The sequence below is a fragment of the Convolutriloba macropyga genome, chromosome 15 (assembly GCF_964194025.1).
Source record: "Convolutriloba macropyga chromosome 15, txConMacr16.3, whole genome shotgun sequence".
NCBI classification, from domain to species: Eukaryota; Metazoa; Xenacoelomorpha; order Acoela; family Convolutidae; genus Convolutriloba; species Convolutriloba macropyga.
In genome coordinates, this window is record NC_134482.1 from 15,558,649 (window position 1) to 15,581,345 (window position 22,697).

The window sequence follows — 22,697 nt, forward strand, 5'->3', positions numbered from 1 at the left end:
CATTGTAATCAAGAGTAAACTGGACTTCAAGGAAACAAAAAGAAAAGCGTCATAAATCATGATGTGAATCATCACGGACTTTGACCTTGACGGGATACGTCCTGGAATATTTGCTCTGGACAGGATTCGCCCAGCAGGTAAGCCTGTTATCTGTTAGTTTATCTAAGAGGGACCTATACGTTTAAGAATAACCATGAGAACATCTAAAACCGATTAGAGAAAAATGAAAAAATTAAACCAAGAAAAATTAACCCTTGATATGACCACAACCAACTACCATAATTAAAACCTCAAATCGTAACTTCAGCTGCCGTCCTCTTAAGCAATAAAACTCCTTCATATTTACCTCTCTTCTTGTAAGACTCGAAAACGCTTCTTGTAAAATATTTCTCTAAAACTTAATTTAGTTCTGTATCATTCACTGAATATTTCTAGTTCGCAGATCAAATAAAAAATTCGACTGTGAAAATTTTTTCAGCTTAAACCCGAGAAGTAAAGTGCTTTAGAAAACCCCAACAAAAACCGTATAAGCATAGATATTATAAGTTCACAGCTATTATAATGGCTACAGGGATTTGCAAATCAACTAAACATTTCAAAAATTTTAACTGAATTTCGGCAGGAAGAAAAATAAGAATAGCGCTTCAATTCGAAATTGAACTTGGGAATTGAAATAATTTTTGAGAAACAACAAGATTTTGGATAACAAATCAGATTTCAAATCAGCTCTTCATTGTTTTCGCATACGTTAAAGTACCATATTTCTACGAATATCAGTTTCCCATTAGAATTCCTAGTAGGGGAGCTATCTTTTATTCTCTTGTGGTAAAGAGAACTACAGTGTGGGGAAAGAGTACAACATATCAAATGAGTAGAAAAAAAAATTAACACAGTTGTTGTTTTTGTTGATAACTTATATATCGCACCACTCGGGTCGTTTTGTTAATTTTAGGCTAAATTTCTTTTGCGATTGTAGTTGTTATTGTATGTTGTCGGGTACAAACGCCACAATGAAAACAACCAAAACCATAAAATTGCAGGATAGTTGTGCTGTAAACGAAAGTTAAGGTTGTTGAATTTGATCAAATATCAAAAAAAATGAACGTAATTTTGTTCTAATTATAGCAAAAAAAGAGAAAAAAAAATTTAATTGGAGTACAATTGGCAGAATTTTGGAAATTTAAAACAACCTAGGTGGGACAGTAATCAATAATATGACTATATTAAAATTTTTTAAATATGAAAAAAATAGTAAATTAGACTTTTAAACAGTGAATAAAATCATATAGTATAATTTTTTTAAAAAAAGAAGATTACATAACTTTTAAAAATAAAGAAGAGAACAGATTTTAGTGAAAATCAACTCCCTAAGTATCTTAGAGAAACTAGTCTTTAAAACAACAAAAAAGATCTTAAAAAGGGTATAACTCAAACAAGGGAACATTAAATTAGAAGTGGGCTCGACTTCAAGAATGCTATTACCGAAAGCCTTCACTGGTTCCAATGACTTGGAGAGCTACTTGACGCATTGTCTGTTAATAGCTGAATTACAAAAGTGGAAAATAACAGCAGCGAAACTGATGAACAACTAAATTACTTTGCACTTAGGCTTCAAAAATCTGCCATAGATTTCTATCGCATTTTACCGCAGGCTACAAGAGAAAACTATGATGAGCGCGTTAAAGCTTTTTCAGAACACTATTGCGAAAAACCAGTTGTTTTTCGGGGTGCGTACAGCAGCCAGGAGAAAAATTGAAGAGCTCCTTGGAGATCTAAAGCAGTTGGCTTTGAAGGCTTATCCAACGGAGTCGTAAGTCATCAGAGATCATCTGGTTTTGAGAGGATTCCTAGAAGGAATTAATCATCTTCAGGTCAGAATAGAACTAAGGAAGCAAATTGGCGACAAGGATAATAAAATCAAAACAGTTTTGAAACGAGCGTTTCATCTGGAAGTGGTTACCAGAATAGAAGAGGAAGAGTGAACACCAAATATTGCGATTATTAGACGGTATGAAACAAAAGACTTAGTGGAGAGTGTCACCAGACTGGTGAACCAATTGTCAGTAGATGACAAACAGCGTGAAAACCGTCGGAATCAGTTGAGGGAACGAATTGGTCTCGAGGACGTTGGTTTGACGACAGACGTGATGGAGAACAACAACTTGCTGCAGCTTCAGCTAAAGGTGGCGTTTTTCAACAACGAGACCCAGCCACAGAGACAAATCTTTCGGAGGAGATGAACCGTCTGGGGAAAACGAGAGGCAAGATTTCAAGTGCAGAGCCTGTGGACAACATGGACAGATAACGTGGAATTTTCAAAATTGTTTGCCATGCGAAGTTCCCAACACTTGAAACAAAACTGCCCTTTCAAAAAGAAAACAACTGAGAACTGTAATGTCCTTAGAGGTTATTCGACAATTAAATTCAAATGTCTAAACTCAACAGTTATACTTCATTGGAACAGATAAGTCGAATAAATAGATAGTGGAAGTAATATATCGCTTTTGAGATGGTCCGGGATTCCTTCAAATATACACAAAAAGTATTAAGAACCAATAACTCAATTGTGAAAATAATAGGAAGAGTAACGCTGTTAATACAGTTACAGCCAAGACTACAGGAGGTTGAACAGAAAGTTGTGATAACGGCAGACAAAGGCGTAGAATGTCTGCTAGGAATTGACTTCCTGAAAACCAATAAATGTTTTTTGAGCTTACAGGAAGAGAAGTTATATAGCATTCATTTTAAAGTTCAATACCGCTTACCACAGAGAAAATGCAGGGCGTTCGACTTTTTGCAATTGTGGGAGAAATTACATGTATTCAAGTAAAAACAAACGTTTAATGAGAATTTGATTAGCTTGTGAAAACAGAGAAAAAATTCTGGGAATGGTAGGATTAGTGGAAGCAATTGAACATTTTGAATTGAAGACTTGCATTTAGCCGCCTGTATTATATTATTGAAAGATGGTTTTAGTGTGACGAAAGTCTAAAATCTAACGGAAGCGCCAGTGACCGTGTATAGGAGTACCAAAAAAGAAAGCCATCTCGAAAAAAAACGACACCTAGTTGTAACTGGAGTTTTCACAAATCAAAATAAACGAAAAACACTCGAAACTTTTCAAATAGGAAAAAACGTTTTTTTGGAAGGATCTAATCTAAAAAAATAGCAAGAAAAAAAAGTACAGGATTTGTTCGTGAGACATCAACAAGGGCCTCTCGAAACTCGAGTAACTTAGGGTTGTGACAAAACAAAGAACCAAATTATACTCAACAATGATGCGCAGCAGTTCAGAGGAAATATTGCAGTATGAGCTTTGATATCAGAAAAGCACTGAAAAAAAATTGTGGAAGATCTATAAGATGTAAAACTGATAGAACCAACCCGTTCATATTGGGCCGTACCATCAGTATCAGTGAAAAAGAAAGATGACAGCTAAAGACTAGTTGTAGATTAAAGAAGTTTGAACTAACAAATCGAGAAATACAGTTGGCCGCTACCAAGATTAAACGAAGTTTTCGACTCTCTAGATGGAAATTGTTACTTTTCCAATATCGACTTGATATCGCGATAATCTCAAGTTGCGCTGGATGAAGAATTTTACAATGTGACAACTTTGGTTACTCCAATGGGACTCTACAGGTGGAAGAGACTGTCAAAATGTCTGGCGTCAACGCTAGGAGTTTTTCAAAAAGTAATGCAGCTTATCATGGCGGGACTCTCCTATGAAGTGGCTTTATTTTACCTGGGCAACATAATCATCTTCGGTAAATCGTTTGAGGATTGTCTCAATCGTCCAGATCTCGTATTTGGACAACTTGAAGACGCTGGTTTAAAAAAAGGCCCAAAACGTAAGTTTTTCAGGAAAAATCCAATTCCTGGGACACATTGCATCAAACAATGACAAAGAAATGGATCAGGATCAGTCAGTAGAAAAAAAAGACCCCGACCAAGAAAAAAGTTGAGAGCTATATTAGGGCTGGTTGGTTTTTACAGAAGATTTACACAAGGTTTTTGAAAAATAGCTGAACCGCTTTGCATGCTATCAAACGAAAAAGAACGTTTTTTTTAGCAAAGAGTGAATCAGCAGTTCAACAACTAAACTAAGCACTACATAAAGCACCAATTTTGGGTTTTCCGAATGACACGGAACCTTATATGTTAACCACCGAAGCCTCTTTGTTTGGCATTGGCGCAATTGTTTCTCGAGGACAACTACGGGGTGAGCGATTTATTCCATATGCAAGCACAACGCTCAGCAAAAACCGACGAAACATGAAACAACACTGAGACAAAAACTGATTTTTTTGCGAAAGTTTGTTTCACTCAACAATTCAGAAATTATCTTCGGAAACAAACGTTTTTAATGTTACCAACCTTATGGTCCTCACATGGTTACACAGTTTTAAAGAGCAGGACGGATTATTGGCCAGATGGATAGAAAAACTTGGAGAATTTGATTTTGAAAACAAACACGGAGCTGGAAGGATAATTCCATCCTCAGACTGTCTGTAAAAATTCGCAGAGACTGAAGAAGAAGTCAAAGATTGCAATCATTTGATCCAAATAAACATGAATGAAAGACAAAAATATCTGGTCCCTTGGTTTATGAAAATCTGCGGAACAACTAGTTGAACGTCAGAAAAAGGCAGCCGAACTTATTATACTGAGAAACTGGATTGCGCGGGAAACGCCCTCAAAAAGAAAAAGCTTGGCGGGGCCTCAAGGGTTGATTTCAGAAACTTACGAATAGAAAAACTTTATATAAGAGAAACAAAGCTTTTGACAATTTTAAGAACTTATGCCAAAAAGTTATTCAAAGATCACTTTTAAACGAAATTCTACCTTCAGTTCATGAACACTGCGGACATTTGGTATGGCTAGGACATATGATTGAGCTTGAGAACGTTCCTACAGGCCCGGGATGAGAAAAGAAGTTCACGAGTTGTAAAGCTCTTGCAAAGTATGCATTTAAGAGAAGTCTCCACACCAGAAACACATACACAGACTGACAAATTGGAAACCTGGAAACCAAGTCACCACTTTTGGCAAATTGTCTTAGACATTGTGGGACTTTTACCCGGTTCATGTGGAAAAGAACACATTCTGTTTATTGTAGATCAGTTTTAAAAAAATGGTATGAAGCAATTCTCAAGAGCAACCTAGAAGCTTCAACGAAGCTAAGGCCTTTGTAAAAGTATGGGTCTCACAATTCGGTTGTCAGACAAATCACCAGAGTGACAAGAGCAGCAAATTTATGTCGAAGCTTTTTAAGAACATGTGTAAAGTGCTGGGAACTAACAAAAACATCAGCGTAAGCTTACCAGCTTCAACAAAACACAATGACAGAGCATAATGATGGCACAATCAAAAGAATGTGATTGAATTTGGCAACACCTGGAGCGACTAGTTTCTGCTAGTAATAATGGCGTACAGATCATCAATTCACACTGTGACCAAGTGTAGCTCATAGACATTCGTTAGCAAATTCATTTTCTTACAATCCTTAGAGATTGTATGGTATGATTCTGGGAACATTCTGCAGACGTCTGAACTGATCAAATGCGAAACGTCACATATCAAAGAGGAGCAGGTAAACAAATGAGGACTCATCTACTCTAAAAAAAAGCATGAGTAAATACAAATACTGCATGTACAGAGCACCATACACTGTAACTGCGCTGAAAAAAGAGGTTGGCCTGACGATGCAAAACACCTAAAAAAACCCAAATAACTCCAACGATTTTACTTTAAAAAGAATCAGACTGCCAAAACTAAGGCGGGGACATGAAGTGTTGTTACCGAAGACTTGGTGACTTTGGTTTCAGTGCTCCTTGAGAAAAATTTAACGGGATGGTTGGTGGTAAAAGCGACTCAAATTTAGTTCAAAAATAACCAAAAACAATCAAGAAAGGCGTAGATGAGAAATGAGTGAGCTAAGCCTACCCCGTTCAATCCAAAAGGCGAACAACAAAAAGGTAACATCATAATAAATGCTGAAATCTTCATAGGAACATTGTTCATAGAAACTACCGAAACAACTCAAGGAATTTGGTTATATTTTAAAGATGCTCTTAAACAAGAGCAAACTTTTTTTGTATCACAGAGATTCATTTGAGTTAGATTCGGTACAATATATATTCGACTTAAATACAAACTCAAATAAGTTTACGATGGTAACAGTAAAGAACTCGGCGACAGTAAAGATATTAAACACTGGAAACAATAGGTATTTGACCATCAAGTTAGACGGAAAATTAAAATTTAGTAGTGTAGGTAAAAAAACAAGACCAATCTTTTGACGAATTTTAACTTTTTGAATCAAACCAATGAAACTTATATTACATAGGAGACAAACTTGGGATCAGGGAAAGTAATTTTGATCAACAGATTTTTGTGAGACTGATCTCAGGGACGCAAAGCTAGATCAACTCTTTGTGTGAGATGTTTGAGGTATGTTCAGAAATTTGGATCAGATAGAGCTTTTAAAATGCCACTTGGAAAAATGGCAGAGAGCTATGATTCTAACTTAACCGATAAATGGAAACTCAAACAAAGTTTTAATAGATCAACAAAACGCTCTGAGGTTGCATGTGGAAATAGCCGGAGGAGTATTTTATGTCCATAAGTGCGCTAAAGTTGTTGTCCATGTCATATAAAATTTGTTTTGTACCAAGGAAATACCAGTCATGGTGTTTTCTGTTAACAGTCCAGAAGTGACAAGATACATGGACTCTATTTCTAAAGTGTTCTATAGAAATTTTACAAAACGGAATTGCAACCCCTTCTGCCCGAGCCCACATGAGAGAACACATATGGCCGACAAGTAGAACTGATTGATCAGCCCAATTGCAAGCCCAATTACAGAGTTAACGTCAATTGGTCAAGTACAGCATCAATTGAAGAGCTTTTCAATGACGATGAACTTGAACTTAGAAAGACAGCCCAAAAGAAATGGCCTTCGGGAAAAACAAAAATAGGAAAAGATTTTTTCCCGGGAAAATGAAGCTTATATGAACATGAGACTTTAGAGTACTTCAGCATGGATTTACAATACGGGAAGCAGTGCTACGAAGTCTTAATCTTTAATTATTTTGGTAGTGAATTGAATCAAATCTGGCATGCATTTTATCAGCTGTAAAATCAATATTTGTGTCATGCGAGTTTTCCAGTCAACCGATATGATACGCAGTTGCACGAATCGTGTACAGGCACTGCAAATCATTGTTCCAATGGGGGAATTAGGAGATTTTAATATTCTCAAACAACTTTCTAGGGGAAAAAATCAGACACGAAAAAAGACCACAATTGAACTTTGTGACGGTGACACAAACATTGTAGTTTTTGAAAGCAGAAAAGGTAAAATCTGTTCCTGAAATAGCCGAAAAAAAAATTGTTACACAGGATTAATTGTATTTTATAAAACGTAGGCATGGCAGAGCCAAAAATTGCAGACAAATGCTTCCACTTACCCGAACTGTACGAAACTTATTCAATAGTCAAGCACCAGGTTTGTAGCATTGCTGGTGTGAAGTCCAGTAAAATTATCTAGAACCACTGATGCAGCCTTAGCCCCCAATGTCTTGGACAGAGCTTCAATCAGTGTGATGGAGCTGAGTGAGTTGCATGGGAAAATTGAAATGCAGTAGAGAAAATTAAACAACAGCAAAATGCTGGGATATGCTGGGGCTCGGCTCAAAGAGGAGCTTCAGTAAATAAAACTAGAAGGTCAAAGACTACACGAGCAACGTCTAGAGACATAAAGGTTACTAAAAACCGCTGGGAATCATCGGGAGTCCTGCAGGAGGCGGATTAAAATGTTGAACAGGGAGTTGGAAGAGACAAAAGCCAAGCAGAAAGGAAAACAAGGGAATGTGATGCTCAGGTAGGTGAGCGGGAGTTTGTAGCTCGGGAGCTGGAGAATGCCTAAGAAGGCATCAGAAAACCTGGAAGCAGGATGAAAACAAAACAGACGTCAAAAACGATCATCCAGAGGAGGCTGGAAGCAATAAAAATCCAAAGTTTTTTGAGTTACTCACGCTCATAATATTTTTTTCGAACTCAATCTGAAGTCTCATCAAATCATTTTTTTGTCCTTCTTTGAATCTTTAGTCCAAGGCACTTGCCTTTCTTCATCTCTTGCAAAATCAGTCACAGGTTAAGTCGTCACTCATATGACTTGGCTGTATAGGAGTAGTAATCTGATTTATTTGCTGGTAGCTGCTTATCAGATGTATGCCACCGTCTGCGAATACCACCTTTCAGCGTCTTCATAAAATCCTCCAATTTTCAATAGACTGCAGTAATGCGGAACATTGGAAAGAATTTTTTTTTTGGAATTGAATAGGATGTAGGCAGAAAATTTTACATCGACCAAGCAGGACTGTGGCATCTACTGTTTATCATTTTTGGTTTAATTTATTATTGTCTGCACAAACTTTTCTTTTCTCCCTTTGAAATTTTGGAAATTTTGAGTTTTTTCCCATCATAGCCCTCATTATAGTATGTTTTCCATAAGTAGGGGGTATTGTAGTAAACCCAAAGAAGAGAACGTATGACATGAAAACAGACACCACCTACAAATTTCACAATAAAAACAGCAACAGAAACAGATTGTAATGAAGAGTAAACCGGATTTTAACAGAAACAAAAGGAAAAGCATCATAAAGTATGATGCATATCATCACGCATTTTGATTTTGACGGGATACGTCAAGGAGTGTTTGTTCTTGACGTGATTCGTCAAGCAGGTAAATCTGTTATCTCTTACCGTTTATCTGCGAGAATAAATATGAAAAAAACCCGAACCGATGAGAAAAAATGATAAAAATAAACCAATACAATGACCATAAGCCAATGACCATAAATACAACCTCTACTCGTAGATATAGCTGTCTTTCTCTTAATCTTAAGCAAAAAAACAACTTCATATTTACCTCTGTATCAACTCTACCTGTAATTTTACTGTTTTATATGTATTTTTCTTCTGTAACAGTCCCTGAGTTTTTTCTAGTTCGCAATTGAAATAAAAGCTTTGACATTGAACAGTTTCCTCAGCTTAAAACCGAGAAGTAAAGTGCTTTAGAGAACCTCCAACCACAACCGCATCAGCAAAAACTGCACGGTTTTAATACTATAGGTTGATTTAAAACTTCTCTGGGGGGCTATAATGGGAATAACCCTAAACAGCAATTATTAATTTTTAAGGTTAAATCTATTGCATGTCAACAACAGAGAATTTCAAAAAGAATCAGCCAAAAAATGGGACCAAGCGATTTGAGTTATCAACTTTGGTACCACTTTTCACGGAGGTTTTCATTGAATTGCATGAGAGAATGAGCATAAAGGAGATTTGAAGTGAAAAAAATGACGTGAGAGATTTTTATTTTTCAATAAATAGTTTTTATTTGCTTATTAATTGTCAAGCAAGCAACCGTGATATTGACTTGATATAGAAACAAACATAAGGATGTCCGCAACAATATTGCTAACTCAGCTACGACTGTGCAGATAAAAACTACGGATCATTTCCGATTGTGCCCCAAGTTCAGTGGGCGCATATTATATGCAACCCCAGACGCACTTCCTTTTTTTACTCAATGATTTACTATGTAACGACACGTGATCTTTATCTAACGGCGAATAACGTAGGTTACCTCAAACTTTCAGGTTACCCAATCAATTTGGTTTTTTAGTCTAATCGTTGTGATATACTTATTAAATAGATATGCTCTGTTTTTCAACGCCTGACGCTCCCACCTGGACCTCTGGAACTGAGCATTGCCAGAAACAACCCCTCTTTGAAAAAATGTTTTGTTGATGATTTTCCTGAAAAAATTAATCGTGTTTTCAGTTAGTCAACCCTATATCAATAAAAATTTACTTCTCTAATTATTGAATATTTGTGCAATCATCCTTCGTTTTGACAATATCTATAGTTTTACTTTCTTCTCTAGTGAAGGTGTAAATTTTTCATACTATGGCAATCAGTTATTTGCTCGGATGCTTCATTACTTGATTTACAATTTTGCTCCTTACTAAACTCAGTTTTTCCTCTTCCGCAATGTCAAACGTCCTTGGATGTGATTATTTGCTCAACGGCTTTCATGATCAAAATGAAGGCAGTTATTGTAAAACCCCTCTGAGGAAAACGAGCGTTTGATGGAATGTTTCTAACTGGCTGCTCCTAAAATGTAGATATTTCAAACGCTCCGCTGTCTACACACACACCCCGGTTTTATAGCCTAATCGTTGTGATAAACCTATTAAATAGATATGCTCTGATTTTCAACGCCTGACGCTCGCACTTGGACCTCTGGAACTGAGCATTGCCAGAAACAACCCCTCTTTGAAAAATTGTTTTGTTGATGATTTTCCTGAAAAAATTAATCGTTCTTTCAGTTAGTCAACCCTATATCAATAAGAATTTACTTCTTTAACTATTGAATATTTGTGCAATCATCCTTCGTTTCGACAATATCTTTGGTTTTAATTTCTTCTCTAGAGAAGGTGTACATTTTTCATACTATGGCAATCAGTTATTTGTTCGGATGCTTCATTACTTGATTTACAATTTTGCTCCTTACTAAACAGTTTTTCCTCTACCGCAATGTCAAATGTCCTTGGATGTGATTATTTGCTCAACGGTTTTCATGATCAAAGTGAAGGCAGTTATTGTAAAATCCCTCTAAGGAAAACGAGCGTTTGATTAAATGTTTCTAACTGGCTGCTCCTAAAATGTAGATATTTCAAACGCTCCGCTGTCTACACACACACCCGGGTTTCAATGTCCGCGATGTATTTCAAAAGCAGCACATGATGGTTGCAACGTTCCCACCCCACCCCTGCCCTCTAGCCCCCTACGAAAAGCCAAGGCCATACAACCCTATTACCGCAATGAGAAGCGCAGGTTGTTGCTGATGATGCCAAGGATGGGACCATAGTTGCAACGCCCCCCTCATAACGTAGCGGAAGAAAACAATAAAATTTACAAAACGATCTAGCATTAACTGCCACAAAATGCCGATATGATTTTCAGAATGCATAGAAAGATATGTTACTGGAGCGCAAATTTCATAATACTGAACAAAATCAAAGCTGTACAAAGGATCGTTGAATGCTTTAGTGAAAATTTTAAACAGTTTGCAGAAGGGTTATCTATACGAGTTCAGTGGGCGCATATTATATGCACCCCCAGACGAACGTCCTTTTTTACACAATGATTTACTATGTAACGATACGTGATCTATATCTAACGGCGAATAATGTAGGTTACCTCAAACTTTCAGGTTACCCAATCATTTTGGTTTTATAGCCTAATCGTTGTGATAAACTTATTAAATAGATATGCTATGATTTTCAACGCCTGACGCTCGCACCTGGACTTCTGGAACTGAGCATCGCCAGAGCCAACCCCTCTTTGAAAAATCGTTTTGTTAATGATTTTCCTGAAAAACTTAATCGACTCGGTTTTTTCAATCAAAGCAGAAATTAATAGTTTAGTTTGATTTTTTTTTAATTTCTTAATTTGTTCTGCTCGTTTTCTTTGCTTACGAGAACATGAGCCGATTCAAAAAACAATGGATGCCAAATTGGTCTGATGGGATTATTTTGGGACGTCAGGAACAAGGTATTTGGATTCCAGAACCGTGCAATCTATTGTTCACTTCTACAAAGGTGCCACCCTAAAAGAGCTCGTCAAACTCATTTCGGCTTTAAATTGTTATTGTTGCCGGCTTTAATGATAATCGAAGTACTATCCAAAAGTTCGCTAAAGATTGGCAGTGTCTCTTAGATATAATGTATATAAAGTTCAATCCCTCAAATGTAATTGTGCCAGAAATCAGTCTTTCAGTTAGTCAACCCTATATCAATAAGAATTTACTTCTCTAATTATTGAATATTTGTGCAATAATCCTTAGTTTCGACAATATCTATGGCTTTACTTTCTTCTCTAGACAAAGTGTACATTTTTTTCATACTATGGCAAGCAGTTCTTTGCTCGGATGCTTCATTACTTGATTTAAAATTTTGCTCCTTACTAAGCTCAGTTTTTCCTCTTCCGCAATGTCAAACGTCATTGGATGTGATTATTTGCTCAACGGCTTTCATGATCAAAGTGAAGGCAGTTATTGTAAAACCCCTCTAAGGAAAACGAGCGTTTGATGGAATGTTTCTAAGTGGCTGCTCATAAAATGTAGATACTTCAAACGCTCCGCTGTCTTTACACCCGGGTTTCAATGTCCGCGATGTAATTCAAAAGCAGCACATGGTGATTGCAACGTTCCCACCCCACCCCTGCCCTCTAGCCCCCTACCAAAAGCCAAGGCCATACAACCCTATTAACACAATGAGAAGCGCAGGTTGTTGCTGATGATGCCAAGGATGGACCCATAGTTGCAACGACCTACTCATAACCTAGCGGAAGAAAACAATAAATTTTACAAAACGATCTAGCATTAACTGCCACGAAATGCCGGTATGATTTTCAAAATCCATAGGAAGATATGTTACTGGAGCACAAATTTCATAATACTGAACAAAATCAAAGCTGTGCAAAAGATCGTTGAATGCTTTGGTGAAAATCTTAAACAGTTTGTAGAAGGGGTGTCTATAAATATTTTTCATTGAAAGTTGCCGCTATCTTCCCCAACTGGTTCCAACTTTGGTGAAATCGACCAAAGACGGGTCAGTTACCAAGACACTTGACCGACGCCTACAGTTATAGTGCCAATGCAGCCTTGACGAGCTGCTTCTGGATGCCAGAGCTCTGCAGTATAAACTTTGTAAGACCCCTAAAAACGACAAATTTGATGAGGTGAAACAATTCAACAACTTTATGGAGACCGGAAAAATTTCGAAGGCCATTAAGTGTCTTACTGGTGAACCATCGTCCGGCATATTATCACCAAAGGATAAAATTAACAAAAAAATACATATGAGTTGCTCAAAGAGAAAGACCCGATTCTTTTCTAAGTAATTCTCAATTACGTAGTCAACAAAAACTCGTTTGAGTCAATGCTCTAGCACCACGCAATCTTTGAAAAAATAGGCGCATCAGCAGTTAAAAGGCAACCTTGAAAACTCGTGGCAGCTACGGAACGTGTACGGTTTAGACGCAAACCAGTCGAGACGATTTTTGACTTGTTTCAAAGAAGATTCGGCACACATAGCGAAAACGATAGCCCAAGATGATGTTCGTCTGGCAACTGAAAAAGTGTCTCAAAATTCTCTTGAAGCGTAGAGCGCAAGCAGACTAATCCCTTTAATCAAAAAGCCGGTGTTCGACCTATTGGCGTAGGAGAAGTTCTTCATCGCAACATCAAGCGTATAGAAAATAACCTACGCTTCTCGGGCGGCAAAACAAAACTTTGCCGCAAATTCAGGATTAATCAAGCAATTCACCCGTTGCGCTTGCAATATAACCAACATTAAAATGAATTTGTGCTCCTAATAGACGTACAGAACGTCTTCAACTGCCTCAACCGTAACTTGGCAGTTGAAAATTAAAAAAAATTGTCCACCTTGAATTTTGTTGTTCAAAACTCATATTCGGCCCCGTCCGACTTATACGTCGCAGGTTAAACACTGCAGTCCGTAGAGGGTACAACTCAAGGGGGCACCATTGCTATGGTTGTGTATGGAGTAGCCACCGTTATGCAAGCGACTCAAAAATAGAACAGGGACAATTTCAGCAGAGTAGGACTATTAGAGGACTTACTCTTGTTCTTCAAACAACTCGCTGAACATGATAGGTAATTTGGCTACACTTTGAATGCCTCAAAGTGTCAAATAATAGTAAAAGAGGCCTCGAAGATCAAAATTCTGTGGTTGTATGAGGGGACGGCCGTTGAAATTGTTGACGGTTGCCGCATTCTGGGATCTGAAATAGGCAATGGGATAGCCTATGAGACCTTTAATCTAACCACCGCTAAAAACTTTTCCAATTTGTTGAAAAAATTTGTGCAGGTAGCAAAGAAAACATCTCCACAAAACACTTGCGCGTGCTTGACAAAAAGCATGCAACAAAAAATAATTTTTGTATCTAAGACAACGCCAAACTCACAAATGCGGAAGCCAACATCCAAACCCACGTACTACTGTCCTTTTTTGACTCTCCGAAATCTCAAAGTGCACAGCGATTGTTTTCGCTACCAACCCGTGAGGAGGGACTTAACATCAAGGAGCAAATAGAATATGAAACGGAGTACGCCGCTTCGCTAATCGCATGCGCTCCTCTGTAAGATGAGGATCTACCAAATACTCATCGCACCCAAGAACGCATAACGCACGACCAACGAACAGCACGCCTGAATATAATTGGATTGCGTAAGAAGGATCTTATGGAAAGCCTTCAGACCGAGCAACACGTAATGGCTTCGGTAAAAGGAGCCTCGAACTGGCTCAGAGCTCTACCGCTTAAACGTTACGGGGATCTATTCTGTTTCCTCCCCCAGCTTAGTGGGCTTAATTTCTTACGCCCTCCAGGCGCACATGCTATTTTATTTTATAGTAACGTGCTTTATAACAACATTTAATTTGTAACTGGGGACGTAAAACACTGGGGGGAAACAGAATAGATCACGTTACGGTTTCACGATGTACGAATTTTGAGACGTACTTTGCGTTAGACATAATATGGAAGCCAAAAATACGCCCTTTAATCATGGTGAAAAGTTCATGCTATTACATGCTCTCCAATGTTTGACGGGTGGGTATACAAAAATGAGACACAATGAGATCCAAGACCCCTTTGCTGAGATTAAGCAAGAAGTTTGCTATGTTGTCGAGTTTGAGCCGGCTTTCAGTTGCTTCAAGGCGAGTTCTTTATACAAAAAACTACTACCACTGATGAGAAAGCGAGGCTAGACATTAAAGCGAATGGCCTATTGGGGTCCAGGTTCAGCCTTTGTTTCTTCGGCGTAAAGATCTTCAACTCACTTGCTAAGTCATGCCCGAAAAACTTCGTAGAAGCGTGCAAATATCGAGTCGTTGAAGTGAGCAACGAATACTTGACGTCGAGAAGAGTTACTTCGTTCCGCTCGTTTCTTCCTGCATGGGGGCACAGGATTAACGGGTCTTTCCCATTATAGCCCCCCCCAGCTTAGTGGTCAGATAACCTATAGCCCCCCCAAACATGGTAATTATACCATAATGGGGGGCTATAATTTCATGGGGGGGGGGCTATAATGGGAAAGACCCGGATTAACTTATATGACGCAGCTCTAAAAGAGTTATAATGCCTTGTTTCTGTTTGACGATGCTATGAGCATATATTTTTAGCGGTAAATTTACATACGATGCTGTGATGTTTCATAATGGGGGCTCACTGTTGCGTCCATTGGATGGATCACACTACCGGTTTTGACATCCGTTGAAACTCAGAAACCCTTTCCTTGCTGCTTTTTGAAACATCAGCTGAAAAACGGTTACTGGCGTAAATTTTTCTGCAATAAAATTGGTGACGTGATGCATTATAGTTTTATGCAAGCCTTCTTGTTTACCTGTTCCTTTTTTGGGTATCATCTAATTCGAGATTAATCTTCGAATTGACGAATTCAGACAATGGTGAAAAGGCAGAAAACAGAATCTGTAATTGGCCCCGTCATATAAAAATTTTTCCGACAGTTTGGTTGAAGGGTTTTATTACTTTTCAGTTTACTTTGTTTCTTCGTGTTTTGCGACATCTTGATCAACCATAACCATGCGTGAATGTATCTCTATCCATGTCGGTCAGGCTGGTGTGCAAATGGGCAATGCTTGCTGGGAGTTGTATTGTCTGGAACACGGTATTCAACCTGATGGACAAATGCCGAGTGACAAAACTGTAGGAGGGGGTGATGACTCGTTTAACACTTTCTTTAGTGAAACTGGAGCTGGAAAACATGTTCCTAGAGCGGTATTCGTGGACTTAGAGTGTACAGTGGTAGATGAGGTCAGAACTGGGACATATCGGCAGTTGTTCCACCCTGAACAGTTGATTACTGGCAAAGAAGACGCAGCCAACAATTACGCTAGGGGCCATTATACTGTTGGAAAGGAAATGATAGACAATGTTCTTGACCGAATAAGAAAGTTGGCCGATCAGTGCACAGGGCTCCAAGGATTCCTTGTTTTCCACTCATTTGGTGGTGGAACGGGATCAGGTTTCACTTCATTGCTTATGGAAAGACTGTCTGTTGACTATGGAAAGAAATCAAAGCTTGAGTTTGCAGTGTATCCAGCACCACAAATTTCCTCTGCTGTTGTGGAACCCTACAACTCAATTTTGACGACTCACACCACCCTGGAGCATTCCGATTGCGCTTTCATGGTCGATAACGAGGCAATCTATGACATCTGCCGAAGAAACTTGGATATCGAACGTCCGACATATACCAATCTTAACAGGTTGATCGGACAAATTGTATCCTCGATAACTGCCTCGCTGCGGTTCGACGGGGCTTTGAATGTGGATTTAACCGAATTTCAGACCAATTTGGTTCCCTATCCAAGAATTCATTTCCCACTCGCAACTTATTCTCCTGTCATCTCTGCTGAGAAGGCTTATCATGAACAACTGACCGTCGCTGAAATAACGAATTCCTGTTTTGAACCGGCCAATCAAATGGTGAAGTGTGACCCCAGACATGGAAAATATATGGCATGCTGTCTTTTGTACCGTGGTGATGTAGTGCCCAAGGATGTCAACGCAGCAATTGCCACCATTAAAACGAAACGAACTATCCAGTTCGTAGACTGGTGCCCTACTGGCTTCAAGGTCGGTATCAACTATCAACCACCCACGGTTGTGCCTGGAGGTGACCTTGCCAAGGTCCAGAGAGCTGTGTGCATGTTGAGCAACACAACCGCGATCGCCGAGGCTTGGGCGAGACTGGACCACAAATTTGACTTGATGTACGCTAAGCGAGCGTTCGTCCATTGGTACGTAGGAGAAGGTATGGAAGAGGGAGAGTTCTCCGAAGCTCGAGAGGATTTGGCTGCTCTAGAAAAGGATTATGAGGAGGTTGGCGTTGATTCAGTTGAAGCCGAAGGCGAAGAAGACGAAGAGGAATACTGATCAGTTAGCAACGTAGAAGCCATAACCAAGTAGAACTTAACTTCATAGTTCTTTGTATTGTAATATGTCCCGGAAAGATGAATTGGTAATCATCGTCTGTTGCTACGAAAAGCCAAAAGCCGCCACTAATTGAGTATCTGCGCGCGCATTTGCATGTTTATACAACTTCATTATAAGCTTTTGAGTTGTCATTTTGATTTTTAAACATTTGCTCGCTTTGCAACTGAAAGGGACATTTTATTACTGAACGGCAGGAACCAAGCGTCCAATGACAATTGCTGTGCTTCACTATTTGCGTTTAGTGCTTTTGAACTTGTGGTGCGTTTGATTGTTTTTGAATCAGCTGTGATATAGTTTTGTTGTAAGCTTTCTGTGATGTGAGCTTGTTTAAAGCTGCCAAAGTGCAATAACTTGTCTATACTGTCTTTTCTTAATTTATCACCAGTGTTGAGTCGTTTTAATAGCGATAAATGCAGGCATGTGAGAATTCTGGCCTCATGAACAGTCGTTCTGGTCGAAATTAAGTGGGGTACTATCCAACTAGATCCTGGGTCATCCTGAAATCCCTGGATCAGTGATTTTTACGAAAAATAGATATATAGAGAGAAGTGTTATCAAGTCAAAAGTTGAAAACTTGGGCATAGGGCCTGATAGACTTATATCTGTAATTCGAGACCGCATGCAATCCACCAAGCATTTGTTGTTGTTGTTGTTGGTTGAGAATTTCGGCAAAGGAATCGCTCCCTGTATTTGACCATATCAGATTGCTGCTTGTCTGTTGTCTCTGCAGTTTGGGCAGTCACACATGATTCTCCAGGTGCACGGCATCAGTTCATTGAAGTTGGCCATGAAAATTTGGGTGAAATATCTGATTAGTGCCATCTTTAGTCCACGTGGTTCTTGGATGTCAATGCACGGTGGTAGTCCATTGGCTAGTCGAAGTGTCCTGCAAACAAAGCTGGAGCGAGCAAACTGTGATTTGAAGTGAGGTACGTGGAAAGTGGGACCGATTCTTCTTGAGTTCTCATTTACCAAGCACAGTTTCCCTAACTCCGATTCAGAAAAAGACGTTGTAATTCTGGAGAGCATAAGATCTTGTATCTGCAAAAACATTGGCAGGGGTAAAAGATTTAGTTGGCATAGACGGCTTTTGTAATCGCTGGAATATTTATTGGTTATCCATTTGGTGACTTGTCTTTGCAAATTTTCCAAAAGACGCGAGTTTTTCATGCTTGCCCACCAACATGTGGACCCGAAAGTAATTATTGGAAGGATAAGCGATTTGTAGAGGCAAAGTTTGGTTTTCATTGAGGTCTTCGGGGAAACGTTTCTTTTTATCATCCATAAAACTGACATCGCTTTTTTGATTTTTGTTTCGATATGCATGTTCCATGTAAGGCTCTGACTGAAGTATACACCAAGATCTCGGACATTTGCTTTTGATTGTATACCAACAGACATCGCTGCTTCTTATGGCTATCGGTTCTATATATTTTTGGTGTAGCTGAGTGAAGTTTTGTTTTTGGTTGTATAAATTTAGTTTATTTGGTGTTTTTTAATCCATTCGGTTGTTTATCGTGTAATTGTTGAAGAGATTTTGATGTTCGCCATTGCTTTGGGTTGCGTCTGAAGATTGCGTGCAATGTTAACAAACGGACTTCGACGAAACTAATTCATAATGTTTATTGTTATGTATAAAGGTTTGGAATTGAATCATTTTTTCATGGTAGCAAAATATTTGTAACGCAAATCTCACGAAAGGTTTGGACCGTTGCCGAGGAACCAATATTGGGCGAAGAGTCGCTGTTATTTCACAGTTAGTAAAGTTTTATTATTTTGGATCAGCGTTTCACTATTCAGCCGAAAATCTCTGGCACCCAATCAAGTATTAAGTTTTTTTGGTCCAATTTTGTAAACCAGAAAGTTACCAAGCGATTTTTCGGGGAGCTAATGAGGTATAAAGTTTTGAACCTTTAAGTTTTTTTAGTTCCTTTTTAGGAGAATTTTTAATTGCTCTCGAACGAATTTCATAGCAATTAATGTGAACGTGTTGGTTTTTATGCAAATTTTTCGCGTGACCGTTTTTGCGTTTTTCTTCTAGAACATTCTTTGACTTCTCAAGTGACTTTTTTCATGCTTTCGTTCTTAATTTTTGATTGATCTCTATTGCTCTCACTCCGAAGTAAAGCTTGTTGCTAAAATAAAATCGATTGCAGCATAGCAACAATGCGGGCCTGGTAGCCAAGTGGGCAGTGCTTTTGGCGAGGGATCGGGAGGTCCTTGGTTCGAATCCGGCGTGGGCAACTAGTTTTTGCACCCATAAAGAATTTTATTTAGGCTACAGCCCTTGAATTAAATTGCATCGGCTGTGGTTCGAGAACAATGCTTCCAAAATTAGCCGGTTTATGTTTATCCTTTTACGCTTATGGTTACAATGATATGCTGAGCTTAGGTATTATTGCTTGTTTATTTTTATAATAGCATTACATATTTATTTTTAATAATAATACTTATTTATTTTTATAATATCTGGTAATCATAGTTACTCAAGGTTTTCATGTTTAGTAGCTGTCATCAAAAGTAGAAAGTGAAAACGGAAATCTAATTCCAACATATGAAAAAAATTTGCGAGAATATGCTCAAATGCGAAGTTTCTGACTCCAATCTGGCAGCAAATTTTTATGCTCTGAAATGGCTCGTTTTTTGCTGTCTTTTCTTCTCCGTTATTGCTGAAATCACCTTTCCTCTTTGACTTCTCATTGACATCATAAAGTCGAAAGAAGTGTGAAGGGAACATAAATCAAAGACAGCGCCACAGTACATTTCAAATCTTTCGGATTGCATAGAAGGGCATTGTTCGATCAATAATAGTTTGCTATCGCTTCGCGGCTATTCAAATTTAATTTAGACTTTTCTTACTAAGAAGCTAAACTGTGAAATAACTTTTCGCTTCGACAGGTCTGTTTTGCTGTGGTGGTCTTCAAACAAGAATATGATGAAATGCGGGCCGAACATTTAATGCGCACGCGCTTTACCGAATCTCCCTTTTTTTCGTTATATTTTCAACTAGGCAGCTTTGAGGGACATAACTAACTCCAGAAAAAGACGGTTTAACGAGTCAACTAAGAAACATACATTAACGAGGCAGGCCTGCTATCTAATCGAAAGTGTGACCGGATGAGCCAGCACGACTAATGTTGTTCTTCTGCCAGATGTGTTTCTGACAAAAATTATGAAGCGGGGCTGAGGGCTCATTCTGAACATCACCCAATGTCAGTAAAACAAACCACTAGTAGTGTCAAACGGCGGTTGGAATACAATCAATATCGAGCGTAAAGCATCGAATCGTTTCTCGGTATATTAGTGATACAATTTTATTTCCTCGTTTGACACGACTCTCATTCAGTCAGTTCTGACTCATATTGGGTCTCGCTCGAGTGATTGCAGGATCAAACTACCCTCTCGTTTAAACAAATTCGTTAGAGCAACTTAGTTCAAGTGATGAGGACTTCACATTTTTGTTTGAGTCTGCGGGTCAAATTAAACAGAATCGAAAGAAGGCAAATCAAACCGTGTGATATGTTTTATACAGCAATTTTTGACGTTTTCAGCGAAATTTGAAGCGCCATATGATTTTTTCCGCGCGATGTAAATTGGAGCCATTTCGAAGTTTTACGAGAGTTGAACTCGGTTGTAGGCACGTTCAAAATTGCATCAAAATAAGAGCAGTTGTTTTAACTAGGGAGAACATGGAGGCGTCTATTATTTTCCACATTATTCATACACGAGTCTCTAATTTCCTGCTTTTATAGGTTTCAGTAAATTGATTTTATGTAATCTGGGGAGACGTCACTTGTTCTTTTAAGTGTAATTTGCCTGATAGCAGACGTTTGCGTCAGGCGGAGTAATGCCTGAGCGTAGCTTTAATAGGGGTTTACGAAGCCGAAAATGAGCTGTCGTTTTTACTTAATGCTTTTTATTAACGCGCGCGAAATAGAATGCAACAATTTTAATAATCAGAGTCGCCCTGTTGGGGGGAGAAGGGGGTCTTTTACACATCTAAACAGCGAATTTTTATGGTTTTTAAAACTCGTTTTTTGTCACATTTCAAAATATGGATAGAGATAGTGAAGAGTTTAATTTAGGACGATAGTCTCAGCAATTTTCCCCCCAAATTTTAGCATAATATAAATCGGGTCTTGTGCTCTTGATTGTTCATGGTAGTTTTAGTGGCCAACGAGAACCTATTTCCAAATTAGATAAGACCAAAACAGGTTAAAGCTAGTTGCACTCTATTAATCATACAGCTTCCACCCTGCGAAGTTCCCGACAGTACTTTCTCGGTTCTATAAATTTTCTAGATCTTGTGACCTGAATTCTTTCCGGGCAAAGACAAGCACTAAACTCTGTTTTAACTTCAGTTTAGAGCGACATTTCAGCTGAAATTGGTTAGCTAACCCCACGTAATTCTAGTTATTATTATTCTAGGAATGTCATTGTAGCTTAAGCGATTGGAAACACGTTTTCCAAAAGTTACTGAGTTAGATTTGAATCATTCTCAAATTTCTTTTCGAGTACAGTCGCAACAAAGTGGGTCTCGAATTTCTTCAGAGCTGGAATTTTGTGCGCTGATAAGAGTTACTGGGGAAAAGCAAGCGTGTTAAAACTGTTTATGGCAAGCTTGGCTTCAATTCCTTGTAAGTTTGGGCAAAACTGAACTAGTGATTTCGAGAACTACCCACAATAAACGTCTTGCCTTAAACCCTCTTCGTCTCAAAACTTAATCGTGTTTAAGTTTACAATTGCTCCTAACGGTGCACTGTAACATTTATTCACTATTTGAACTAGATTTCATTTGAATTCAAGTCGCTTCAGAAAAATTGAGCTATGGGTTGAACTAAGAACAGTTTTGCCATTTTTGGATCCAGGAATCTTAAGCATTCCTTTGCTGATTTGACCACCCCGCTACTAACCACAAAATAACCCTATTTTTGATTAGTTTTTTAACCCTTATTAGTACCAACACAAGAGGTAACCGCATGGACTGCTGAAATGGCAGTTGACGTCAACTTATGGACGCTTGCCCAGGTAAGTCGGATACTTTATTTTGTTATTCAATCACATCCCAATTTGCGGAATAATGACGAATCGCATTATTTAAATTCCCTAGTTAGACGTATTTTCCAACAATCTTGGTTAAAAGGAAATTTTTAGTTCAAATGAACAAATCAATTAATCTTCTGGGATGATTTTGATCGTTCAACCCTCGCAATCACGAATTAATTATCAACTGTTTGTTGTTAGAATGTTTGTTTAGAGAAAACAAGCTAATGTAAATTGTGCATAAGAATAGCTTGACATATCTTGACACGGAATGTATAGTGAAAAATTTGCTAAAAATGACAATGCATTAGCTAGGCTCAAAACGTAAAAGTTGCGAACAGCGTCTACTGATAAAGAGACAGAACTTAAAAAAGTTTCAAAATGATCTGACTCAAAAACTGGGACGCTGATCGAGAAGTATCAAAATTTCGTGAAAATTCTAATGAAACAATTTATCTGTGGTCTTTAGAAATTATAGAAATGGTACTCAATCTTTTTCTTCTAAGTACGTTTTTTTTGGAAAAAAACCCCCGAAA

At 38.3% G+C, this 22,697-nt stretch overlaps 4 protein-coding genes across 4 annotated transcripts in view; 3 read left to right on the forward strand and 1 right to left on the reverse strand.

The window, feature by feature from the left end:
* The window catches only part of LOC142354048 (mesotocin receptor-like), a 66,175-nt gene extending 50,825 nt beyond the window's left edge, over positions 1 to 15,350 (reverse strand). Inside the window, exon 1 of the mRNA XM_075406317.1 lies at positions 15,298 to 15,350. Coding sequence (XP_075262432.1) covers positions 15,298 to 15,315 — 18 coding nt within the window. The 5' untranslated portion in view covers positions 15,316 to 15,350. The remainder of the gene's footprint in view (positions 1 to 15,297) is intronic.
* Positions 11,321 to 22,697, forward strand: part of LOC142354050 (uncharacterized) — a 110,644-nt gene continuing 99,267 nt past the window's right edge. The window contains exon 1 of the mRNA XM_075406319.1: positions 11,321 to 11,341. The gene's annotated coding sequence lies outside the window, so the exon portion shown is untranslated. The remainder of the gene's footprint in view (positions 11,342 to 22,697) is intronic.
* Positions 15,622 to 17,509, forward strand: LOC142354437 (tubulin alpha-1A chain-like). Its single transcript, XM_075406731.1, has one exon. The coding sequence runs from the start codon at positions 15,703 to 15,705 to the stop codon at positions 17,056 to 17,058; it is 1,356 nt and encodes a 451-aa protein (XP_075262846.1). The 5' UTR covers positions 15,622 to 15,702; the 3' UTR covers positions 17,059 to 17,509.
* The window catches only part of LOC142354350 (uncharacterized), a 76,113-nt gene continuing 75,262 nt past the window's right edge, over positions 21,847 to 22,697 (forward strand). Inside the window, exon 1 of the mRNA XM_075406623.1 lies at positions 21,847 to 22,146. Coding sequence (XP_075262738.1) covers positions 22,131 to 22,146 — 16 coding nt within the window. The 5' untranslated portion in view covers positions 21,847 to 22,130. The remainder of the gene's footprint in view (positions 22,147 to 22,697) is intronic.